Source organism: Grammomys surdaster, unplaced genomic scaffold, assembly GCF_004785775.1.
Source record: "Grammomys surdaster isolate TR1022 unplaced genomic scaffold, NIH_TR_1.0 372, whole genome shotgun sequence".
NCBI classification, from domain to species: Eukaryota; Metazoa; Chordata; class Mammalia; order Rodentia; family Muridae; genus Grammomys; species Grammomys surdaster.
In genome coordinates, this window is record NW_021604791.1 from 10,770,563 (window position 1) to 10,791,248 (window position 20,686).

The 20,686-nt window shown below is 40.7% G+C and overlaps 1 protein-coding gene across 2 annotated transcripts in view; it reads right to left on the reverse strand.

Annotated features, from left to right (window-relative positions):
- Positions 1 to 325: 325 nt before the first annotated feature.
- Gabrb1 (gamma-aminobutyric acid type A receptor beta1 subunit) overlaps positions 326 to 20,686 on the reverse strand; it is a 394,680-nt gene continuing 374,319 nt past the window's right edge. Inside the window, exons 7-9 of one of the 2 annotated variants that reach the window (XM_028780796.1) lie at positions 20,470 to 20,622; positions 16,445 to 16,689; positions 326 to 1,098 (exon numbers count right to left, since the gene is read on the reverse strand). In XM_028780796.1, coding sequence (XP_028636629.1) covers positions 754 to 1,098; positions 16,445 to 16,689; positions 20,470 to 20,622 — 743 coding nt within the window. In that variant the 3' untranslated portion in view covers positions 326 to 753. The remainder of the gene's footprint in view (positions 1,099 to 16,444; positions 16,690 to 20,469; positions 20,623 to 20,686) is intronic. The other variant, XM_028780797.1, reaches the window with a different exon arrangement.

Genomic DNA, 20,686 nt, shown 5'->3' on the forward strand with positions numbered 1-20,686 from the left:
AAATGGTCTCAGTGACTACCAGTTAGATTAGACTGGATTCTAATGTCGACTTTGAACATTTAGGCAGGCCGAGAGAGGACCATTTTTAGGAATATCCATGGTCACTGTCAGATGGACACAATAGGGTGAGTTTGGGGAAACTGTGAGCAGCACGTGTTAATGTCACTCTTCCACGGAGCTCCGAAGCCTTTCTAGAAGGGGCTCAGGAGAACATCAGAGTGGATGGGAACCGTCAGTGTTATATACCCTCTTCCTGGAAATCTGCAACTTGTCAATGGCTTTATTCTTCTGAGATGCTCAAGGTTTTTTTTTCTTATTCTTTTTATTTCTATTTAATTTTTTTTGGCATCATGAGATGGTTACCGTTTACCCAGAACACAGTGCAGGTGGACAGCAAGGTCCACTGTACATTTTCATTTTAAAACAATCCAGTAAGATCCAGGGCAACTAAGAAAGACTGCCAACAATATCTACACCCTCCTACCTCTCTCTTTGTGTTTGTAAACAAAGCAGTTGATGGAACTCTTACAGAGCTGGTACCTTGGCCCACAGTAGACAGGAAAAAATACCTTTTGTTGTTGTTGTTGAAGTAAACATGGTGTGATAATAAAAACTGACACACAGGATCGAAAACCAACTGGAATGCTGAATCTCTTACCTCAAAAAACCACAGCAGTTACCGCTGTTGGGAATCTGTGGGGTTCAAAAACAAGTGAGGAGGAAGGTAGTCTAAACTGAACCATAAGACTGACCTTAGTGTACATAGTAAAGCCAATAAACGACATTAAAAAGTGAAAAGGTGATGGGAAAGAACATTCGGGACCACTTGTCTATGGAGTTCACGTCAGTCAAGTCAGGGATCTTCACTTTGAGCTGCGAGGCGCGTCTGCGGATCCGCCCCTTGCCGGGCACCCCATGCCTGTCCAGCCCACGCCCAAAGCCCTCGCGGCTGCTCAGTGGCTTGCGGTACTGGATGCTGGCGCTGTCGTATGAGTACATGGTGGCCTTGGGGTCACTTACACCCGTGAGCACCTCGGAGCCACTGGTCTCGTTCCTGATTTCCAGGGTGCCGAGGAGAATATTGCCGTGAGCATCAACCTGAGGGCAGAGAGGATACGTTCAGATGCTCACCAAGATCATTTACTGTTCTGTTGTCGCCACAGGAGGACACATTGGTCCTTTCCATTTCCTGTACACTGATCCTTTTCAGTAGGAAACTGGCTCCATGTGCCTACTGACAATGAAGAGTATCTGTAGTTCGTCTGTCTATACCGATCGATCAACCATCTATCAGTCAGTCATCAGATCTACTCATCTATCTTCTGTTACATATCTATCACTCATTCTCCATCTCTGTCATGTATTTATATCAATCAGCTATTTCTATCAATGACCTGTCTTCTTCCAGCAATGATCTATTTACCTTCTACGTATTTGCCTATCAACTGTCAGCCTATATTTACTAGTCATCTATTTCTTATCTGTTTGTCTACCTTCAGTCATCTGTTTATATCAATCATTAATTTCTATCCATTATCTACCTGCCATCTATGTGCCTATCACTGATCTGTCTATCGATGATCTATTTTTATTTTCTATTTACTTATCACCTGTCAACTTACCTCTATTAATTACTTACTGTACAGTCATCGGGAGGGCTTTTCTATTGCCCCTTTTATCTCCTGCAAAATGACATGGAGACCTTGTTTTTAATTCCAAGCTTTAAGGACTATCGTTGGGCAGATACTCATCCACTCTAACACTCTACAGATGCTTACGTCCCAGCCACCGCCCCGTCACTTGTCATCTTAGTCTTGCCCTGGCTGCTCCTGCTCAGGCCCAGTCTCTCGTGGTGGCTAACTCCTTCCCACCTATCTCTCTTTGTGTGCAGAAGTCCTGTCTTCTCCTCTCTTACCCAGCTATGGGTTGATCAGTTCTTTATTAACTGATCAGAAGTGATGGAAAACTATCCCCCAATGACTTATCACCCACTAAGTTATCTATCATTTATCCATGTTCTTATTCTATATCTATTACTTTTTTATTTCTCTATCTTTACCCGTCTATCTATTATCTATTTACTTCCATCTAATTACCTATGCACCACCCATTCATCTTTATGATCTATGATCTATGCATCACCACCATCATCATAATCACTATCATAATCACTATCATCATCATCATCTATTATTTATCTTCTATCATTCACTACCCATCTTGCTCTAATTTGGTTTCTGTTGCTGTTTGCGCTGGCTAGTTTTAAGTCAACTTCAAACACTAAAATAGAGTCCTCTGAAAGGAGGAAACTTCAATCCAGAAAATGCCTCCATAAGATCCAGCCGTAAGGAGTTTTTAAATTAGTGACTGATGGGGGAGGACTCAGTCTATTGTGGGTGGTACCACTTCAGAGCCAGTGGTCCTGGGTTCTATAAAACAGAAGGCTGAGTAAGCCACAGGGAGCAAGCCAGTAAGCAGCACTCCTCCATGGCCTCTTCATCAGCTCCTGCCTCCAGGTTCCTGTCCTGCTTGAGATCCTATCCTGACTTCTCTTGGTGATGAACAGCAATGTGGCGGTGTAAACTGAATAAAACTTTTCCTCCCCAACTTGCGTTTTGGTCATGGTATTTTATTGCAGCAATAGAAACCATAATTAAGGCATTGTTAAACAATACTTTGACCAAAAACTACTTGGGAAGGGAAGGGGTTGTTTAGTTTACACTTTGAGGTTATAATCCATCACTGAGGGAAGTCAGGTCAGGAACTCAAGGAGAAACTTGATGAAACAATGGAGGAACTGCTTGCTGGCGTCCTTTCTGGCTTAATCAGAGAGGTTTCTTATACAGCTGAGGCCCACATGCCTAGGCATGGTGTTATCCACAGTGGACCAGGCCATTTGACAAGAACTATCAAGACAATCAAGACAATCCCTACACAGGCACGAATCCAGGCCAGTCTGAATTGGGCAATTCTTCTGTTGTTTCTTTTTCTAGGTGACTCTAGGTTGTGCCAAATTGGCAATAAAACTTAACCAGCACATATTTTTTTGTGCTTGTTTGCTTTCTATTGCTGTGATAAAACACCATGACCCAAGACAACTTGGAAGAAGAAAGGACTTATTTAATCTTGCAACTCCCAAGTTACAACCTGCCACGGAGGGAAATCAGAGCAGGAACAGGGCAGGACTGGAGCCAGGAACTGAAGGAGGAACATGCTTACTGGCTTGCTCCCTATGGTTCTCTCTGTTTGCTTTTTTATACAACCCAGGACTTCCTTCCAGGGGCAGCACCACCCACAATGGGTTAAGCCCTCCCACATCAATCATTAAGCAAAAATATGCCCCCTACAAACTTGCCCACAGACCAACCTGATGGTGCATTTTCTCAGTTGAGCTTTGCTCTTTGCAGATGCCTTCAGTTAGAGTTAAGCTGATGGAAAACTAACCAGCGCAATTGACCCCCTTGTCAACTTGAGGGACAAATGACTGTTAAACCATTGACCTTTCCTTTCCTGTATATTCCCAAGATCTCTTGTTAATATCATAATATGAAACATAACTCCAGGCCGGGCGGTGGTGGCGCACGCCTTTAATCCCAGCACTTGGGGGACAGAGGCAGGCGGATTTCTGAGTTCGAGCCCAGCCTGGTCTACAGAGTGAGTTCCAGGACAGCCAGGGCTACACAGAGAAACCTTGTCTCAAAAAAACCAAAAAAAGAAGAAAACAAAAAGAAGAAGATAAGCCGGGCGGTGGTGGTGCACGCCTTTAATCCCAGCACTTGGGAGGCAGAGACAGGCAGATTTCTGAGTTTGAGGCCAGCCTGGTCTACAGAGTGAGTTCCAGGACAGCCAGGGCTACACAGAGAAACCCTGTCTTGAAAAAACAAAAACAAACAAACAAAAAAAGAAACATATCTCCAGCTCCAGGAGATCCGTCCAATGCCCTATTCTGGTCTTTGAGGGTACATGCATGTCTCACATGGACACACACACACACACACACACACACACACACACACAGACACCCAGGCTACATACACATAGGTTAAAATATTTCCCTTTGAGTTTGTAGTTCAAGATAAAAGAAATAAATCATTAGTAAACACGTGTGAAGTTAGGATGTCAAAACAGCTGATGAGGGAAGGAAGGGAGATTAAAGGCCGATTTCAAGAGAGAGTGAGGAAGTCAAAGATGTTGGATTATAGCAGGAATACCTTCTAAACTGGAAAGTCCACACATGGAGGTCTGGGAAGACGACATCTCACAGGAGGGTATGCTAATGTTTCTCTTTGCCTTCGTGGGATGCAGCTCTGGCCTAAAGGGAGGTGTGTGTGTGTGTGTGTGTGTGTGCGCGCACGCGCATGTGCGTTTGTGTGTTCATACCATATAATGTGAGTTGGACTTTGAAAAAGTCATGCCTAAGAAAGTTTGTTGCTGAAGTTGTGGAGCTGAAGTGATAGGGATGTGTATTTTGGAAGATGAAGAATAGAACACATTCTACATCTGAAATACTCAAGAAAAACATACAACAGAGTATTAAGGCACATATCTCATTGAGGTGCATTGCTGATGTCGGAAATCATGATGTTATGTTCTCTATTAAATGCTAAGGTAATGGTTTCATCAGGGGGAGAACTTATTGCTAGTTACAGGAAGCTTCACAAAAGCACGCAGCTGGGGTAGAGTTTGGAAGGATGTAAACATGGCAGAGCAAGGGATGGGGGTTGGAAGCTGTGTTCTCATCCTAACTATTTTATTAACAATGACCTTGGCTTAGTCAAGATCTTAGCGTTCTCATGCATAAATGTGTGCCTTTCCCTAGTTAATCTTATATTTTTCTTAAGTTGGTGCATATACACAGACATATAAAGACTTTGTGAGATTTATCACTTTGTTTAATAAATAATAAATGATTATTAGTAAGTAGAGAAGTCTCTGAGGTTGTTAGAAACTATAGTTTCAAGTGGTGTTTTGACACGTAAAGAATGAACCTAGCTCGACAACTTTCTATGAATGTTGAACTCATTGTTTAATTGTTAAATCGGCAGTATAGTGTTCTTTTTGAGGAACATTTAAGAAGATCCACATAAGAATCCTTTTAGACTTCCAGTAACTTTCCTTACTAAAATAGGGTTATTGTAAAAGCTGATGTTACAGACTTTGCCTGTATATGAGTGTGTGTGTGTGTGTGTGTATGCAAGTATATATGCCTAAGAATCCTTTTATACTTCCAGTAACTTTCCTTACTAGAATAGGGTTATTGTAAAAGCTGATGTTACAGACTTTGCCTGTATATGAGTGTATGTGTGTGTGTGTGTGTGCGCATGTGCAAGCATATATGCCTATAGGTGTATATATGAGGTGTATATGTGTGTTTGTGTATGCCTATGTGTATTCATATGCGTATGTGTACATGTGTGTTTTGTGTATGCCTCTGTGTGTGTGTATGCCCCTGTGTGTACGCATATGTGTGCATGTGTGTGCATATGTGTGTGCACACTTATGTGTGTGTGTGTGCTAGATGGCTTATTCATGTAGTACTGATACAGCTTCTCCCAAAATAAGAGCCACATGGAAAATGGCTACTGGTTTTTCACATCTTCAGACATACGAAGGAGGCATGCTATGCCTTGCCTCATCTGTACAGCCAGGCTAACGAGGGCTTGACACCTAATTGAAGCAGGACTCAGATAATAAAGATTTTAGTAGATGCTGGTGAGGGTGTGGAGAAAGAGGAACACTCCTCCATTGTTGGTAGGACTGCAAGATGGTGCAACCACTTTGGAAATCAGTCTGGTGGTTCCTCAGAAAATTGGACATAGCATTACCTGAGGATCCAGCTATACCACTCCTAGGCATATACCCAGAAGATGCTCGAACATATAACAAGGACATATGCTCAACTATGTTCATAGCAGCCTTATTTATAATAGCCAGGAGCTGGAAAGAACCCAGATGTCCTTCAACTGAGGAATGGATTAAAAAAATGTGGTATATTTACACAATGGAGTATTACTCAGCTATTAAAAACAATGAATTCGAGAGTTTCCTAGGTAAATGGATGGAACTAGAAATTATCATCCTGAGTGAAGTAAGCCAATCACAAAAGAACACACATGGTATTCACTCACTGATTATCGGATATTAGCCCGGAACCTTGAAATGCCCAAGATGCAACTCACAGGCCACATGAAGCTCATAAAAAAGGAAGACCAAGTGAGGGTGATTCAGTTTTTCTTAGAAGGAGCAACAAAATACTCAAGGGAGCAAATATGGAGACAAAGTGAGGGACAGAAACTGAAGGAGGGGCCATTTGAAGACCTTTCCACCTGAGTATCCATCCCATGTGCAGTCACCAAAGGTAGATGCTGATGTGGAAGTCAGGAAGTGCATGCTGATAAGGGCCTGATATGGATGTCTCCTCAGAGGCCTTCAAGAGTCTGACATATTCAGAGGCAGATGCTCACAACTAGCCATTGAACTGATCATGAGGTTCTCAATGGAGGAGTTAGAGTAAGGACTGAAGGAGCTGAAAGGGTTTGTGGCCTCATGAGGAGAGCAACAATACCAACCAACCACAGCTCCCAGAGTCCTAACCACCAGCCTGGGAGCACTTATGGAGGGATCCAGGGCTTCAGCTGAATATGTAAGAGTGGAGGGCCCTGCCGGGCACAGGTGGAAGATGAGATTCTTGACCTCATGAAGGCTGGACGCCCCAGGGGGTGGGACTTTTGAGGGTGGGGAAGTGGGAGTGGGGGAGTAGGTGGGGGTCACATCCACAGAGAAGAAGGAGGAGGGGTAAGGGGATGGGGGGTTCCCGGGTGGGTGGGGGATGGGGTAAGGGGACAACATATGAAATGTAAATAAAATATCCAATAAAAAAAAGATTTTAAACCTCGAGGCAGATGGAATTAAAGCAAAAGAGAATGTACATGTGACGGGCCTTTATGGAGGTGTGGACTGTTAGATGTTCTACAGCACTGCCGGTGGCGACACACCTGCTCTGTAGGATGACCATACCCTACTGTTCACGTCCCCCAAAGGAAGGCTATTTCTTCTTGCATTAATTTCAAGGCACAAGTGAGTCAGGATCACACTCAGCCTCCCATCTCCCCTCAGTGATCAGCACTGACCGTGCAGCAGGCATATGTACAATGAGTGGGCCGACATGGGGCTCTGCATCATCTGGAGTTTTCCCTCCTTTTGACTTGTGTGTGGCGAGGGTGCAATGTGGAACCACAGTGTGAAAGATCTGAACCCTGATGTACTTGTGGGTAAGGACTGCGGTTGCTCATGGATCCCAGAGACTTCAAAATGGCTCTGATCACGTGGGGAATAGCTGATCAAAGTACTTGTATTTCTGAAAAAAATTCCATTACTGATCTTTGCTTTACGTTACAGCATCATTGAATCTAAATCTACAGAGAATGAACATTGTGTGTGGGGCTTCCGGAGGACACACAAGGAATTTCTTTTTCTTCCACTTCGGGTGGATTATCTAAAAGCAGAGTTTACATGGTGAATAAAGAAGGCTGTCACTTCACTCTTTACTGGATGGGTTTTTTCTGTGCTGCAGGAAGGAATTTTATGATGAACACGGATAAACATTTAAAGTGCTCAGTCGTTCACCTCCCCTCATCTATTCAGCAAATGTTTCTAGAGTGGCTGCTGGGCTCCAGGCACTGTCAGATGTGGTTATAGGACAGTATGTCCTTACTTTAGAAATGGAAAGACCTCAATGAATAAATCCCTTAAAATTATACTCTTCTACACAAACACAAAGCTCTCTCTCCTTGAACTGACTGTAAATCTTTTTACTGGACAGTTGGTGTGACCTCTGTTAAATACCGGCACTCAGTGCTCTTTTCAAAAGCCCCTTTTATGTTTACCTCCTTGTGACTCTGAGCCTTTCCGTCATCTTCCTCCCTGATGCCCATGTTAGTTGGCCTGGGTAGCAGCTGGCTACAAACAAATGGAAACCCTCACATATGAAGGAGAGTCTTAGGAAAAATGGGTATCTGGCTTCTGGTTGTTGATATCTCTCCATCCTTCCTTTAGTACAGGGCTTGTAAACACCTTGGTTGTAAATTCTAAACTTGGGAACAAAGTGGACAAGGTTCTTAAACTAGTGGGGCTTACATTCTTATGTTTTCAAGGAGGATAAAAAGCAATACCTTCTTCTCCCAGCAGCAATCGCTTTAAACTCAATTTAAAAAACAAAACTATCACTTATCATTTATATCTATCTATCTGTCTATCTATCTATCTATCTATCTATCTATCTATCTATCATCTAGCTATCTATCATCTATCTATCATCTATCTATCTATCTATCTATCTATCTATCTATCTATCTATCTATCATTTATCTATCTATCTATCTATCTATCTATCATCTATCTATCTATCTATCTATCATCTATCTATCTATCTATCTATCATCTATCTATCTATCATCTATCTATCATCTATCTGTCATCTATCTATCTATCTATCTATCTATCTATCTATCTATCTATCTATCATCTATCTATATATCTGACTGATAGACTTGAGAGCAAACACAGGATTACTAGAGAAGAAAGTATGCTTCAGAACTGAGTTCATGATTCCAGAATGTTCGACAGATTAGCTTAGTTTCCAGCCTGGAACCTGCTCTCCAGAATTCAGACTTGAAAGTTCCCCAGCTGCACAAGATAATTCCTTAAAATAAACTTCATTATAAGTTGTTGGTTATGTTATTCTGCAAAATCCTGACTGATGAAAATGGGTATGCACAGAATTCCGGAGGGAGGAGCTAAAACGACAGAGATCCAGGAACCAGCAAGATGACAGACAGCCACGTCTCCCTCAAGAGAAACACAAAACAAATGTACCAACTTACTTCCATCTTGCCTCAGCCTCCATGTTATTCTGTCTCTCTGCCTTCATCAACCCCCTCATCCCTTTGTAAAAAAATATGTTACTCCTTGCTGAATTTAACCACTCTGGGTATTTTCAATGGACAAACATAGAACTCATTTCAGTGTAATTGAAATAAAATTCAATCTTGTTGGCAGTGACAGTTTTAAAGCCTTCTCGAGGTATACGCTCAGGCTCAGTTTATGTTACGAGCCATATTCCATTTCCTTCTTGCTGGGTGATTCAAAAAGATTCATATATACTAAATGATTCTGAACTACCGAGCAGGAAATAAATGAGGTAATGCTGGCTATAGAATTAGCCTACTCAGTGTTTTTTGGAAGCCCACAGTCTATGTGATGAAGCTGTCTTGTGTGAATAGTGGTCTCTGTACACTGCCACACATAGCCTGGAGGACCACAGCCTCTGTGCACTTCCCCCTTTCCTAGCAAGGACCAAGTTTTCAGGCTCTACCCATATCACCTGAACTCACTGTGTCTGTCACATCTAGTCCCTTGGCATGGACTTTCTTTTCTGGGGTCTGGGTTTGGGGTTGTTGGTAGCTTTGCTCATGATTTTTACATTTCCTTGCATGTTCTGGTAACTACTAGCAGAAACGAAGACTTTACTATCACTTTGAGAAAGGACAGATGATTAGGCAGAAACCTACATGCATGCAAACAAATATACACATTCTAAATATACTTTGAAATATATAATTGTATTAAATATGTTAGTATATGAATAAATATATAATATATTAAATATAATAATAAATAGAAACAATGATGAAGATAAAGTGAGGTTATTGACAATTTTCTAGAACATTGCTCAGGGAGAAAATATCATTTTGAGTTTTTTCCACATCTCTCTCCTCCTCTGTATTAACAAGTGCAAATGGCTCTACTTAAACTGTCTAGATTCTGACCATCTCCCTCCACGATGGCCTATAGCTCCACAATTGATTACTCTTCCTTTTCTCTAGGAATATGACTCTTCAGTTCTTTTTCTGTGCACAACAGCTAGAGTGATTCTATAAGATGCCAAACAGACACTTTCTTCTCTGTTGGAGCCTTCTTTAGCCATTTCCCAAGACCTAGAATAAAATCTAAAATGTTTATTCCAGTCCCAAAATACCACATATGCAATCAACATTCTCATGGCTCTTTCCCTTGAGAGTTCTGCTCAAAGCACTTCGTCTGTGTGTGTACATGAGAAAGAGAGGGAGAATCTTGCTGGATAGCCCAATTGACCTCAAAATTGGGATTCTTCTAACTCAGCAACCCACTACCACTGAGCTGGAGAGTTGTCTGTGAACCATTGTGCTTGGCTCCGTTTTTTCTCCACTCCCTTTTTTGAATCCCCAGGGATTTTACCTGCCATCATATTCTCCTGGAGTATTCTTCAGATGCTCACCATTCTAGGTTCTTGTCACTTTCTGTGTAGTGGCTATCACTAGCTGGCGTTCTATCAGATAGTTCACATAGTTCTATACACATTTTATTTTTGTTAAAAGAGATGTATGTATTTTTATTTTATGTGTATGAGTGATTTGCCTATGTGTCTGTCTGTGGTTTATGGGCCTCATGTCCAAGGAAGTCAGAAAAGGGCATCATATCCTTGGAAACTGGAGTTACAGAGAATTGTGGGTCATCACATGGGTACTGGAAAACAAACAAGGATCGTCAGCAAGGGCAGTAAGTACTGTTAACTGCTGAGCATCTCCATCCTTTCTATGCACATTTTCCAATGATCTCAAAAGGATATTAACTCAGGCAGATGCCAATTGCAAGATGTTATCGCTGTACATCTTTCTGGTCCTTCCAGAACTGAAGTGTGGGTGCTTTGGTCCTTCTTAAAAGGAGGAACAAAACACTCACAGGAGTAAATACAGAGACAAAGTGTGGAGCAGAGACTGAAGGAAAGGCCATCCAGAGACTGCCTGGGGATCCATTCCATATGCAGTCACCAAATGTAGGCACTATTGTGGATGCCAAGAAGTGCATGCTGACAGGAGCCTGATATAGCTGTCTCCTGAGCGGCTCTGCCAGAGCCTGACAAATACAGAGGTGGATGCTTGCAGCCAACCGTTGGACTGAGCACAGCGTTCCTAATGAAGGAGTTAGAGAAAGGACTGAAAGAGCTGAAGGGGTTTGCAACCCTATAGGAAGAACAACAATATCAACCAACCAGAGCTCCCCTAGAGCTCCTAGGGACTAAACCACCAAGCAAGGAGTACACATGGAGGGACACATGGCTCCAGCCACATATATAGCAGAGGATGGCCTTGTCAGGTATCAATAGGAGAAGAGGCCCTAGGTCCTGTGAAGGTTAGATACACCAGTGTAGCGGAATGTCAGGGCGGGGAGGCAGGAGTGGGTGGGTGGGTAGATGTGGGAACATCCTCACAGAAGCAGGGGAAGGAGTGATGGGATTGGGGGTTTCTAGGGTAGGGGGGAAACTGGGAAAGGGGATAACATTTGAATGTGAATAAAGAAAATATCCAATAAAAAATAAAACTCTTAAAATCAGAATTAAAAAAAAGAAAGAAAGTACTTACAGGCTGGGCTGGGATTATAGATCTTGACACGATAAAGCTAGAGCTTTTGGGGTTATTGTGAGAGAAAGAGCTACTGAAAATAATGCCAATTTAGAGGAAACGGGAACTAAGAGTTGAAGTGGGAGGCTACCTACAGGTTCATGAATCAAAATAGTGACTCAAGCTAGGTTTAGACAAAAGTATGATGTTTAAAGTTCACGAGGAAACGTCACAGGCTTGTCAGTGGAATCTGTAGAGTTCCAGCTGCTAAATCAAAGCAATCAGTTTCACCAAAAGATAGAGTCCGTGCTCCAGCTACCTTGAAGGGAAATGCTGGAACACTGAGGTCCAGGATCTGAGGCCAGCAGTATGTTCCTGATTTCAGTGTGAGCTGCGCACCTCTGGAATACTCATCTTTGCATTGCACCATGCATTCTGGAGTCCAACACAGCACACAGCTTACTGCACAAACAGAAAATTGACCAGCAGTGTTTGGATGACTTACCACAGAGAACAGAAATGCAGGAGGAGAGACTGCATCACAGAACTTATATCTCATTACAGAAAGAAAAGTTCTCCATCCTAACCTTTGGGGTTGCAACTTCAATTTGCTATGATTCTTTCATAGATTCTCCCAGTGTTCTTCCTGATTTACAATGACTTTCCATAGTCTCTGGTCACTGACCACCCCTGCATTTATTCCATTCATTTTATTTATTTGCACACAGCAGACACTGTGGCCAGTATATACAACTAAAAAAGTTCTAGGTTAGTACAAAAGTATCCCAGAGGCAGCTTGCTTAAAGTCTTGTTTTGCTGTGAAATCTGTCTTTCAAAATTCTAAATACCATCCGCAGCTTCAAATGGTGCCCAAGGGGTTCATGAATCTGCAGTCTTTATCACCTTGGAGACTGAAACTCTCGTAATGTCTGGATTCGGCATCTGCACTCATATAAAAAAATGCTTCAGTACATCTGGTGGAAGTATAAATCAATACTGGGCCTGAACTTCCAAAGTATCGGTCCCTTGACCTATCTGGCCAGCGGAGGCCATCAAAAGTAATGTACAGTGATGAACAATGTCACTCCACCTTCCAGGACACCAAGGCAAATCCTAGAGCCTTTTCAAATGAAAAGTCTAGGAGACTAGACACATATCAATTATGTTCGACTTTTTACAAGCATCTCATAGGAAAGAATAAGATTAGCCAGCCAGAATATTAAGGGGAAATATAATAATTTCTATAAACTTGAATTTAACCAAAGGGTAGCAGTTTTTGAAATGGCAAAGTTGACATTATCTGACTTCTGGAGTTGATATGCTAAGCAGATGGAACTTCTTATTAGACACATTAGCTCTCCGAACTCCTGGCTCAGAAGATGACGAGGTCAGGGTTTATCAAATCCATGCATTTGCAAGATCATTTTACATTGCATGAGATGGTGACACTGTGTGCCGGATAGTTTTCTGTCAACTTGATACAAGCTAACGTCATCTAAGGGGAGGAAACTTCAATTAAGGAAATGCCTCCATAAAAGCCTGTAGGGTATTTTCTTAATTCGTGATCAATGGAGAGGGCCAGCCCATTGCTGGTGGTGCCTTCCCTGGGCAGATGGGCCCAGGTTCTATAAAAAAGCAGGTGGAGCAAACCAGGGGAAAGAAGCCAGTAAGCAGTACCCTGGCCTCTGCATCAGCTCCTTCCTCCAGATTTCTGTCCTGCTTGAGTTCCTGCCCTTATTTCCTTGGATGATGAATGCTGCTGTTTAGTCCAAAGATTACTTTCCTTCTCAAGTTACTTTAGATCATGATGTTTCATCCTAGAAATAGTAACCCTAATTAGGACACTGTTCAATTATTATTCCATCTACATATGAAGAAGTCAGTAAAATCTCAGCCCTAATCACCTTTGAAGGTTATTTTCAATAGCATATGGCATGATAATTTAGAACCAATACTAGAGCTTCACATAACATGTTTAATAAAAACATTATTAACCAGAGAGTCCACTGCCTAACGTGTAAAAGGCCCTGAGTTCATTCCCTAGCAACAGACACACACACACGCACACACACACACCCCAAATTTAAAAAATAGGAACAGTAAGACAGTGTTGGCCAGAAGCTACTGTCTCCTCTTCTCATTTCATATGAAGACGTGAGGATTTATAAAGCATAATGACATGTCATTCACTAATTTGAATGGGCTCTAAAAACTTTAATGGAGAAGGTCTCTCTGGTATTCATTCATTTTCTTAAGGCATGCTTCTTTCAGTTCTATCCCATTGTAGTCAATGGGGAAAGAGTAGTAAACACACTAGACAAAGGTCCTGTTGCCTCTTGTTGTCAATTATAGCCTAATAAGAGAAAAATTCTAAAGAACAACTACATGAACACATGCTATCATGGGAGTCCCACAGCAGAAGTGTATGATTCCATGGGAACTGTGAACAGAGGAAGTAAGTACCTGCAGAATTGTGTTTCCAGTGCAGGCATCTCCAAAGGGCCGTGAGTTCAGAAAGGAGCGGAGTGATGGAACTGGAACTAATCCCTTCTACTGCACAGACTGCACTATTAGTCCATCGAATGACATGTTCAAGCCCGTGACTTACATCCATTCTATTTCATGGTTTCAATTGGAACATGTAAGCTGAAATGAGCCCCTTTCTGCCCAAGATGCTTTTGGTCATGGTGTTTTGTTATAGCAATAGAAACCCTAACTGAAATAGTATTTTATGGTATGAATGTACTATACCTTGTCTAATCGCTCTTCTATTTCAGAATATTTTGCTGCTTTTGGTTTCTAGACTGGTATTTCTGCTTCCTACAGACCTTAAAATATATTAATTATAGTTATTCTATAGTGCTAAATTTTCAGGTTAACATTTAAGATTCTTAAAGCTACAATGCTCTTGGTCATGATATTATTTTCCTGGTTCTGCTCAGGTATGTTAATATTTTACTGTAGTCCAGATATTTGGAATGATGTATTAGAGAGACTCTCGGATGTTTTATCATCCCTGGAGAATTTTGTCTTTTGATTTTTTTAGGAACTTTAATCACTAACATATTACTCAGAATAGCTGGAAAATTGGTTTTATGCACTGTAGACTGGGCCTACTTCAGGGCTTTTCCTTATTCTTATGACATAAACTTTATTTCTAAATTTTGGGGATTTTTTTTTTTTTGGTTTTTTGAGACAGGGTTTCTCTGTGTAGCCCTGGCTGTCCTGGAACTCACTCTGTAGACCAGGCAGGCCTCGAACTCAGAAATTCACCTCTGCCTCCCAAGTGCTGGGATTAAAGGCGTGCACCACCACTGACTGGCAATTTTTGGGAATTTAATGGAAAACTCAATACATTTCCTACATGAATGGGTTAGAAACAAACTCTAAGTCCAGATGCTGAATTCTACATTGTGGAAAACAGTTGAAACCTGATTTTGCTTTTGTTTTTTCCTCTGAGTCTTTAGTCGTATTTCCTTTTGTGACTGCCTTAGCAACATTTTCTGTTGCTGTAAAGAACTTAAGAAAGAAACTTAAGTGAGAAAGAGTTTACTTTGCTTTACAATTTAAGAGTATTGTCCATCACAGTCAATAAGTCTCTGAGATACAAGCTTGCTGTCCTAGTTCATTCACAGTCAGGAGCTAGAGAGCAATGGATTCCCTCTCTCAACTAGACGCTTTTTAAGAAAAATGCAATCCAGGACCTAAGTCCAGAAAATGGTGCTATTCTCTGTAGGACAAGTTTTCCATTAACCTAACCTCAATTAACCTGAGATAATTCCTCATAGGCACATCAAAGGCTAAACCAAACTAAATATTTCCTCAATACTAACCATCAAATGGCCATCTTGGCTTCTTGGCCTCTTTTCTGGACAAAGGAAGTTTATACTCAGAGTTTGAGCATCAGCTATTGTATTCTTCCTGAAATTTCAGGTACTCCGGAAGTAATAGCATCTATGCGTTGACTCATCCAGACAACAAATCTGCAGTTTCCCAGTGCTGCTGGGGAAAGCTGTGTGCCTCACTGCCTGCGGTTCTCAAAGTATAATTCACTCTTTATTCCAAGGTCAGTGCTTTCCTGTCTTTTGGTTCTTTTCAGTCACTAAAAGTCTTTAAGCAGAATTAAAAAACTGCTGGTTTTCATGACTCCAGTCTATAAGGGAATTTGGTACAAACTACTTTTGCCTTAATTTAGAACACTTTGTATTAATTTTGGCGGCACATTTTTTTTTTTTCTGGGAGAAGCGCTTGTAAATTCCCCATCCAACTGCTTTCATGGTTGAATCTGAGCTTGTGGCTTAATCACACTATGAATATCTTTAGTTCTACTGAGGGTTAAGTCAGCTAACACTCCTCTTTGTTTACCGAGCAGAGCTCAAAATTTTTCCACATGTAGTTTTACAAACAACTTAGTGTGAATCTTAACAGACTTGAGGCTGACCTCAGCCACTGGTACACACTACGGCTGAGGTATGGGCTATGTGTATTCCCTATGTTTTCATGTGTTGGAAACTGCATTCCCAGCGTGACAGTGTTGGGAGGTAGATCTTCAAGAGTTATAGCTTAGTGAGAAGTGGCTAGCTAATTGTACATGCTGTTCTAGGAAGGGGTTCAGAAAACCCCAGATTTCTGTCTGGATTTCTGCTTTGTGTCATATTTGCCCTATATATAGTTTACCAACAACCATAAAGGCAAAGTCAGTAGCATGCTGTTCAGACTTAAAGTCTCCAAAACTGTGTACTAAACAAACTTCCTTTCTTTATAAGATCAGCCTGCTTCAGCTATTTTGTTACAATCATGCAAACTAATACATGTTATTAATTTATATAGTTTTCAGTCTAAGTTTTTTTTGTCAAATATTCTCAAATCTGTAAACTGAGGAGGTGGTTTGGCCTTAATAACAACAAGTAATGGTTCATAAGCATGTTTTCTTGTTAAAATATTCCTGAACACCCCATCATTGATAAAGATAATAGAGATGATATTAGCAATATACAATGCATTACCTGGACTTTGTTCATTTCCAGTTTGTTCTTTTCATTGGCACTCTGGTCTTGTTTGCTCGCTCCCTTTTTCTGAGGGCCTTTTCCAAAGAAAATGTAATTTACAAAAGCGTATTCCAGTAGAGCCAGGAACACGAACACAAAGCAGCCCATGAGATAGATATCAATCGCTTTGACGTAAGGGATCTTTGGCAGAGTCTCCCTGAGGTGAGTGCTGATGGTTGTCATTGTCAGCACCGTGGTGATTCCTGTGGACAGAACACCGAAGCTTAGCTGGAGGCACCTTTGTGAAGCTGTGCTTTCCAAAGCCAAGAAGATAAACGCTGCTCCTTAATGCTATACTGCCATGATGTTAGGAGCAGAAGAAACCACTGGACCAAGATGCACGCATTCCCAAAGACAGGCTTTCTCTAGATTCTATTACTAAGACATGACATAGAATGCACAGATAATGGAGGGCTGATGACATTTTAAAAATAAGCATATATATATATATATATACATACATACATATATATATATATATACACATATATGCGCTTCATCTATATCTATATGTACCTATATCATCTATATGTCTATATCTGTATCTATGAAGTGAGAGATGAGGACCAACTCAGAAAGCTATTGTCTGAACACACACACACACACACACACACACACACACACACACACACACAGAGTTTATAAAGTTCCTGGGATCCCTCTGCCTACTCTCTCTCACTCTGCTGTGCAGTCACACCCCACAGCCTTCCTTTCCCCTTTCGCCATTTCACAGTCATTTCCCTCTGGAATCTCTCTTTGTGACCCTGATCTCCACAGCAGTCACAGCTGGGCTCAACGTCCGTGACTGGATTGGGGTAACTGACTTAATCTCACGGGTCTATACCAAACTTCAATTCACAGTTTCATTTTACAGTTCCTGGTCACTTGTCACCCATGTGTGGCATTGCCAATAGAATCGACATTTAATAAAGTTTGTGTTTACATTAGATATTCTCTATATTCATCGTGATCTTTGTTACATTGTGTTAGCTGTTGAAATATTTCCTTGGTTTTATTGTTTCCAGAGCCTGTAACAAATTCATTTCCTAGTGCCAGGAAAAGGTTTATTAAAGATCATTCTGTAGAGTTGATAAAGAAGTTAATACCTACAAACTCAGTGCTGGTTATGTTTCATCTGCTCTGCCTAATCCAAACAGTGTTAATAGTATAATGCTTGTGTGTCACTGTACCAAGTGTAACGCATTGATGATGGTGATGATGGAATAATTATTGGGAAAAAAGAAATACAAAGCGAAGCTAAATTTAGTGTATACAGTTTGTGTTGAGACTAAGCTCAGTACTCTACATTTGTACAGTGTATGACAACAGTTTACTGAATATGATGAGGAGATTATCTCTGTTGTTTTTAATTTAGGTGGATAGAGAAAGCTCTGGAGCTGATGGTGGCAGGTCTGTAATCTCTGAGTTAGAAAACAAAAACAGGAGGCTCAGGAGCTTAAGACCAGCCTTGGATGCACAGCAAGTTTGAGGATGGCCTGAGTAACATGAGACTCTGTCTCAAAAAAACAAAACCAACCTGCTAACCAACTAATCAACCAACCAACCAACCAACCAACCAACCAACCAAACATCAACCAACTAACCAAACATCAACCAACCAACCAACCAACCAACTAACCAACCAACCAACCAACTAGCCATACAAAACTCTGAGATTAGTCACCTTTATGTAGGTCACCCAGCTATAGGTTAAAAAAAAAAAGCAAGATGTTTGACTACAGCATTTAAAATAAACCACAAGATTTGATGGTAATATCTAAAGTAAGATGAGAGTTATTGATGGGGATTATAAAAGGAGGAGAAGACAATGGTATGGAGGAAATAAAAGAAGGGGAAAGGGGGGCTTCAAACATCTGGCAAGTGAGGACTCAAGACTGTAGACTCCCTGATCATCACCAGTACCATCAATGGGCAAAGTAGAACTTTTATCCACTTCCTCCCATTTACCTGCAATTTTCAGGATCTACTTTTTCTTTATAGTTGAATTTTGTTCCACTGTACATAGGTACCATAGTTTCTTATCAATAATAATAACAACAATAATAATGATAATAATAATAATAAACAATAAAGTCAGAAGAGAAAAGGGGTTGGAGGTTCCTGGGGAGAGTTAGGGAAATAGTGAGGTGACATGATCAAAATACTTTGTATACATGCAAGACATTTCCAAAGAATAAGTAAAGATATTATTTTAAAAAAGCAAAATGGGTTCAGAACATTGATTACTTCAAATGTTTTGGATTGATCGGAACTCCCTTATAAGTGAGCTTACTTGTTTATTGGAATAAATCTTTAAAGTTCTTCTCACATAGTACTAGTTAATGTGATTTACAGAAATAGCTATTCTATTTGTATAGCCACTAAATTTATGCTTTTAGTTTTCTTTATTTTAAATTAGAAAATAGTAAATAAATGTTTTAAAAAGGCAGGAGTGGGCGGGCAGGTGGGAGGAGCATCCTCATAGAGGCAGGGGGTGGGGTGGGGATGGGGGTTTGTAAAGGGGAAACTTGGAAAGGGGATAACATTTGAAGTGTAAATAAAATAACCAATAAAAACAGTATCTTAGTTCTATATTTTAAAGATGAAAATATCATTATATGCCAGACATTTCTCATATATGTTTGGCTTCTTAAAAATTAAGTGCCTTCATGAGTGCAAGAGCTCACAGAGGCCAGAGAGGGCATCAGATCCCCTAGATCTGGAGCAGCCACCCAGATGAGCCACCCAACATGGGTGCTGAGCTCATGTCTTCTACAAGAGCAGTACAAATGTTTAATTACTGTGCTGTCTCTCTAGCCCCTTTCTTGCCTTTAATGTAAATGTCATTTGCTTTGAGAATAGGCATGTACAGAGAACCACAGTGGACAAACTTGTCAGAGTTTTCCTTGATGTAGATTGGCTATCATCCAGAGTCTTTAATCGTACCATATGCACAGGGTTATATTCACATTCACCAGAATGTTGAAGATCCATATACAACATGAAAAGCTATTTGTTCATGTTCTTCATACTTAGAATATCCTCAGGCTGATGAAGCTGCAATCACTTGAGTGTGCAAGGCTTATGTACTCAGTCAATAGAAGAGGGCTGGTCATATGCCAATTAGTCTATGTGTGAAGGGATACACTGGGCAATTAATCCAACTTAATAATTTCAAAAGAGAAGAGATGTAATATGTTGTCTTAGCCAGATGTGATGTTTCCCTCCTTTCCCTTGTCGCTCTGAAACTGGAGTGATATCTAATATGTTTCTGAATATTAAGTAATGAAGCAGAACTGCACATGGATAGATCATCAGACATATTTTACACATTGTAACCTTCCAAAAGACCATTTACAATCTCAAATACAGCTTTTCAGTTTTCAGCAATTACTCAACCATGGTAAGATTAATTCTGAATTTTGTTTCAACAAATGAGAAAGCATTTTTTATTCTGTCTTGATCACAGATCATTAATATAACTGATGAATTGTTTGTGCCTTATTGAACATAATGAGTCATGTTTGAAGGAGAGACTCAGTTTGATATGTTCTAACTTTAGTTAATCAAAGGGTAGTGTTTCTTGACAATTGATGGAGCTTGCTAACAGTCACAAGTTCTAGCACTCACCATGTTTATTTTAAAATAACGAGTTACAAGTGTTTCCACAGTCAAAAGCAAGGAACAAAGAGGAAGTCATCACAAATTTGGGAAAAATAGAATGTAATGAGATTCTATCAAGAAATCTACAAAACCACTCATACAATGGGAAACATATTCAAATTTTTTTTGTTAAGTGCTAAGAGATATTGCATTCATTATAAGTATCCTTACACTTCATTTTGGATATTTTATTTTTAAGCATCCCATTGCAGCCTAATTCATTTACTTGCTATAATGAGACGTCTTGCTTTTGATCCTGAATATTGCCTCTTTGTTCGAAGATCTGATTTACTAGCCGAGGAAAAGTGAGAATGCATTACCTAGTGCGACTCTGGCTGCAGATGCATCATAGTTGATCCAAAACGACACCCAGGACAGAATTGTAATCAGTGTGGAAGGCATGTAGGTCTGCAAAATGAAGTAACCGATGTTTCTCTTTAGACGAAAACTTAGTGATAGTCGTGGATATGCCCCTAGGTTAGAGAGAGAGAGAGAGAGAGAGAGAGAGAGAGAGAGAGAGAGAGAGAGAGAGAGAGA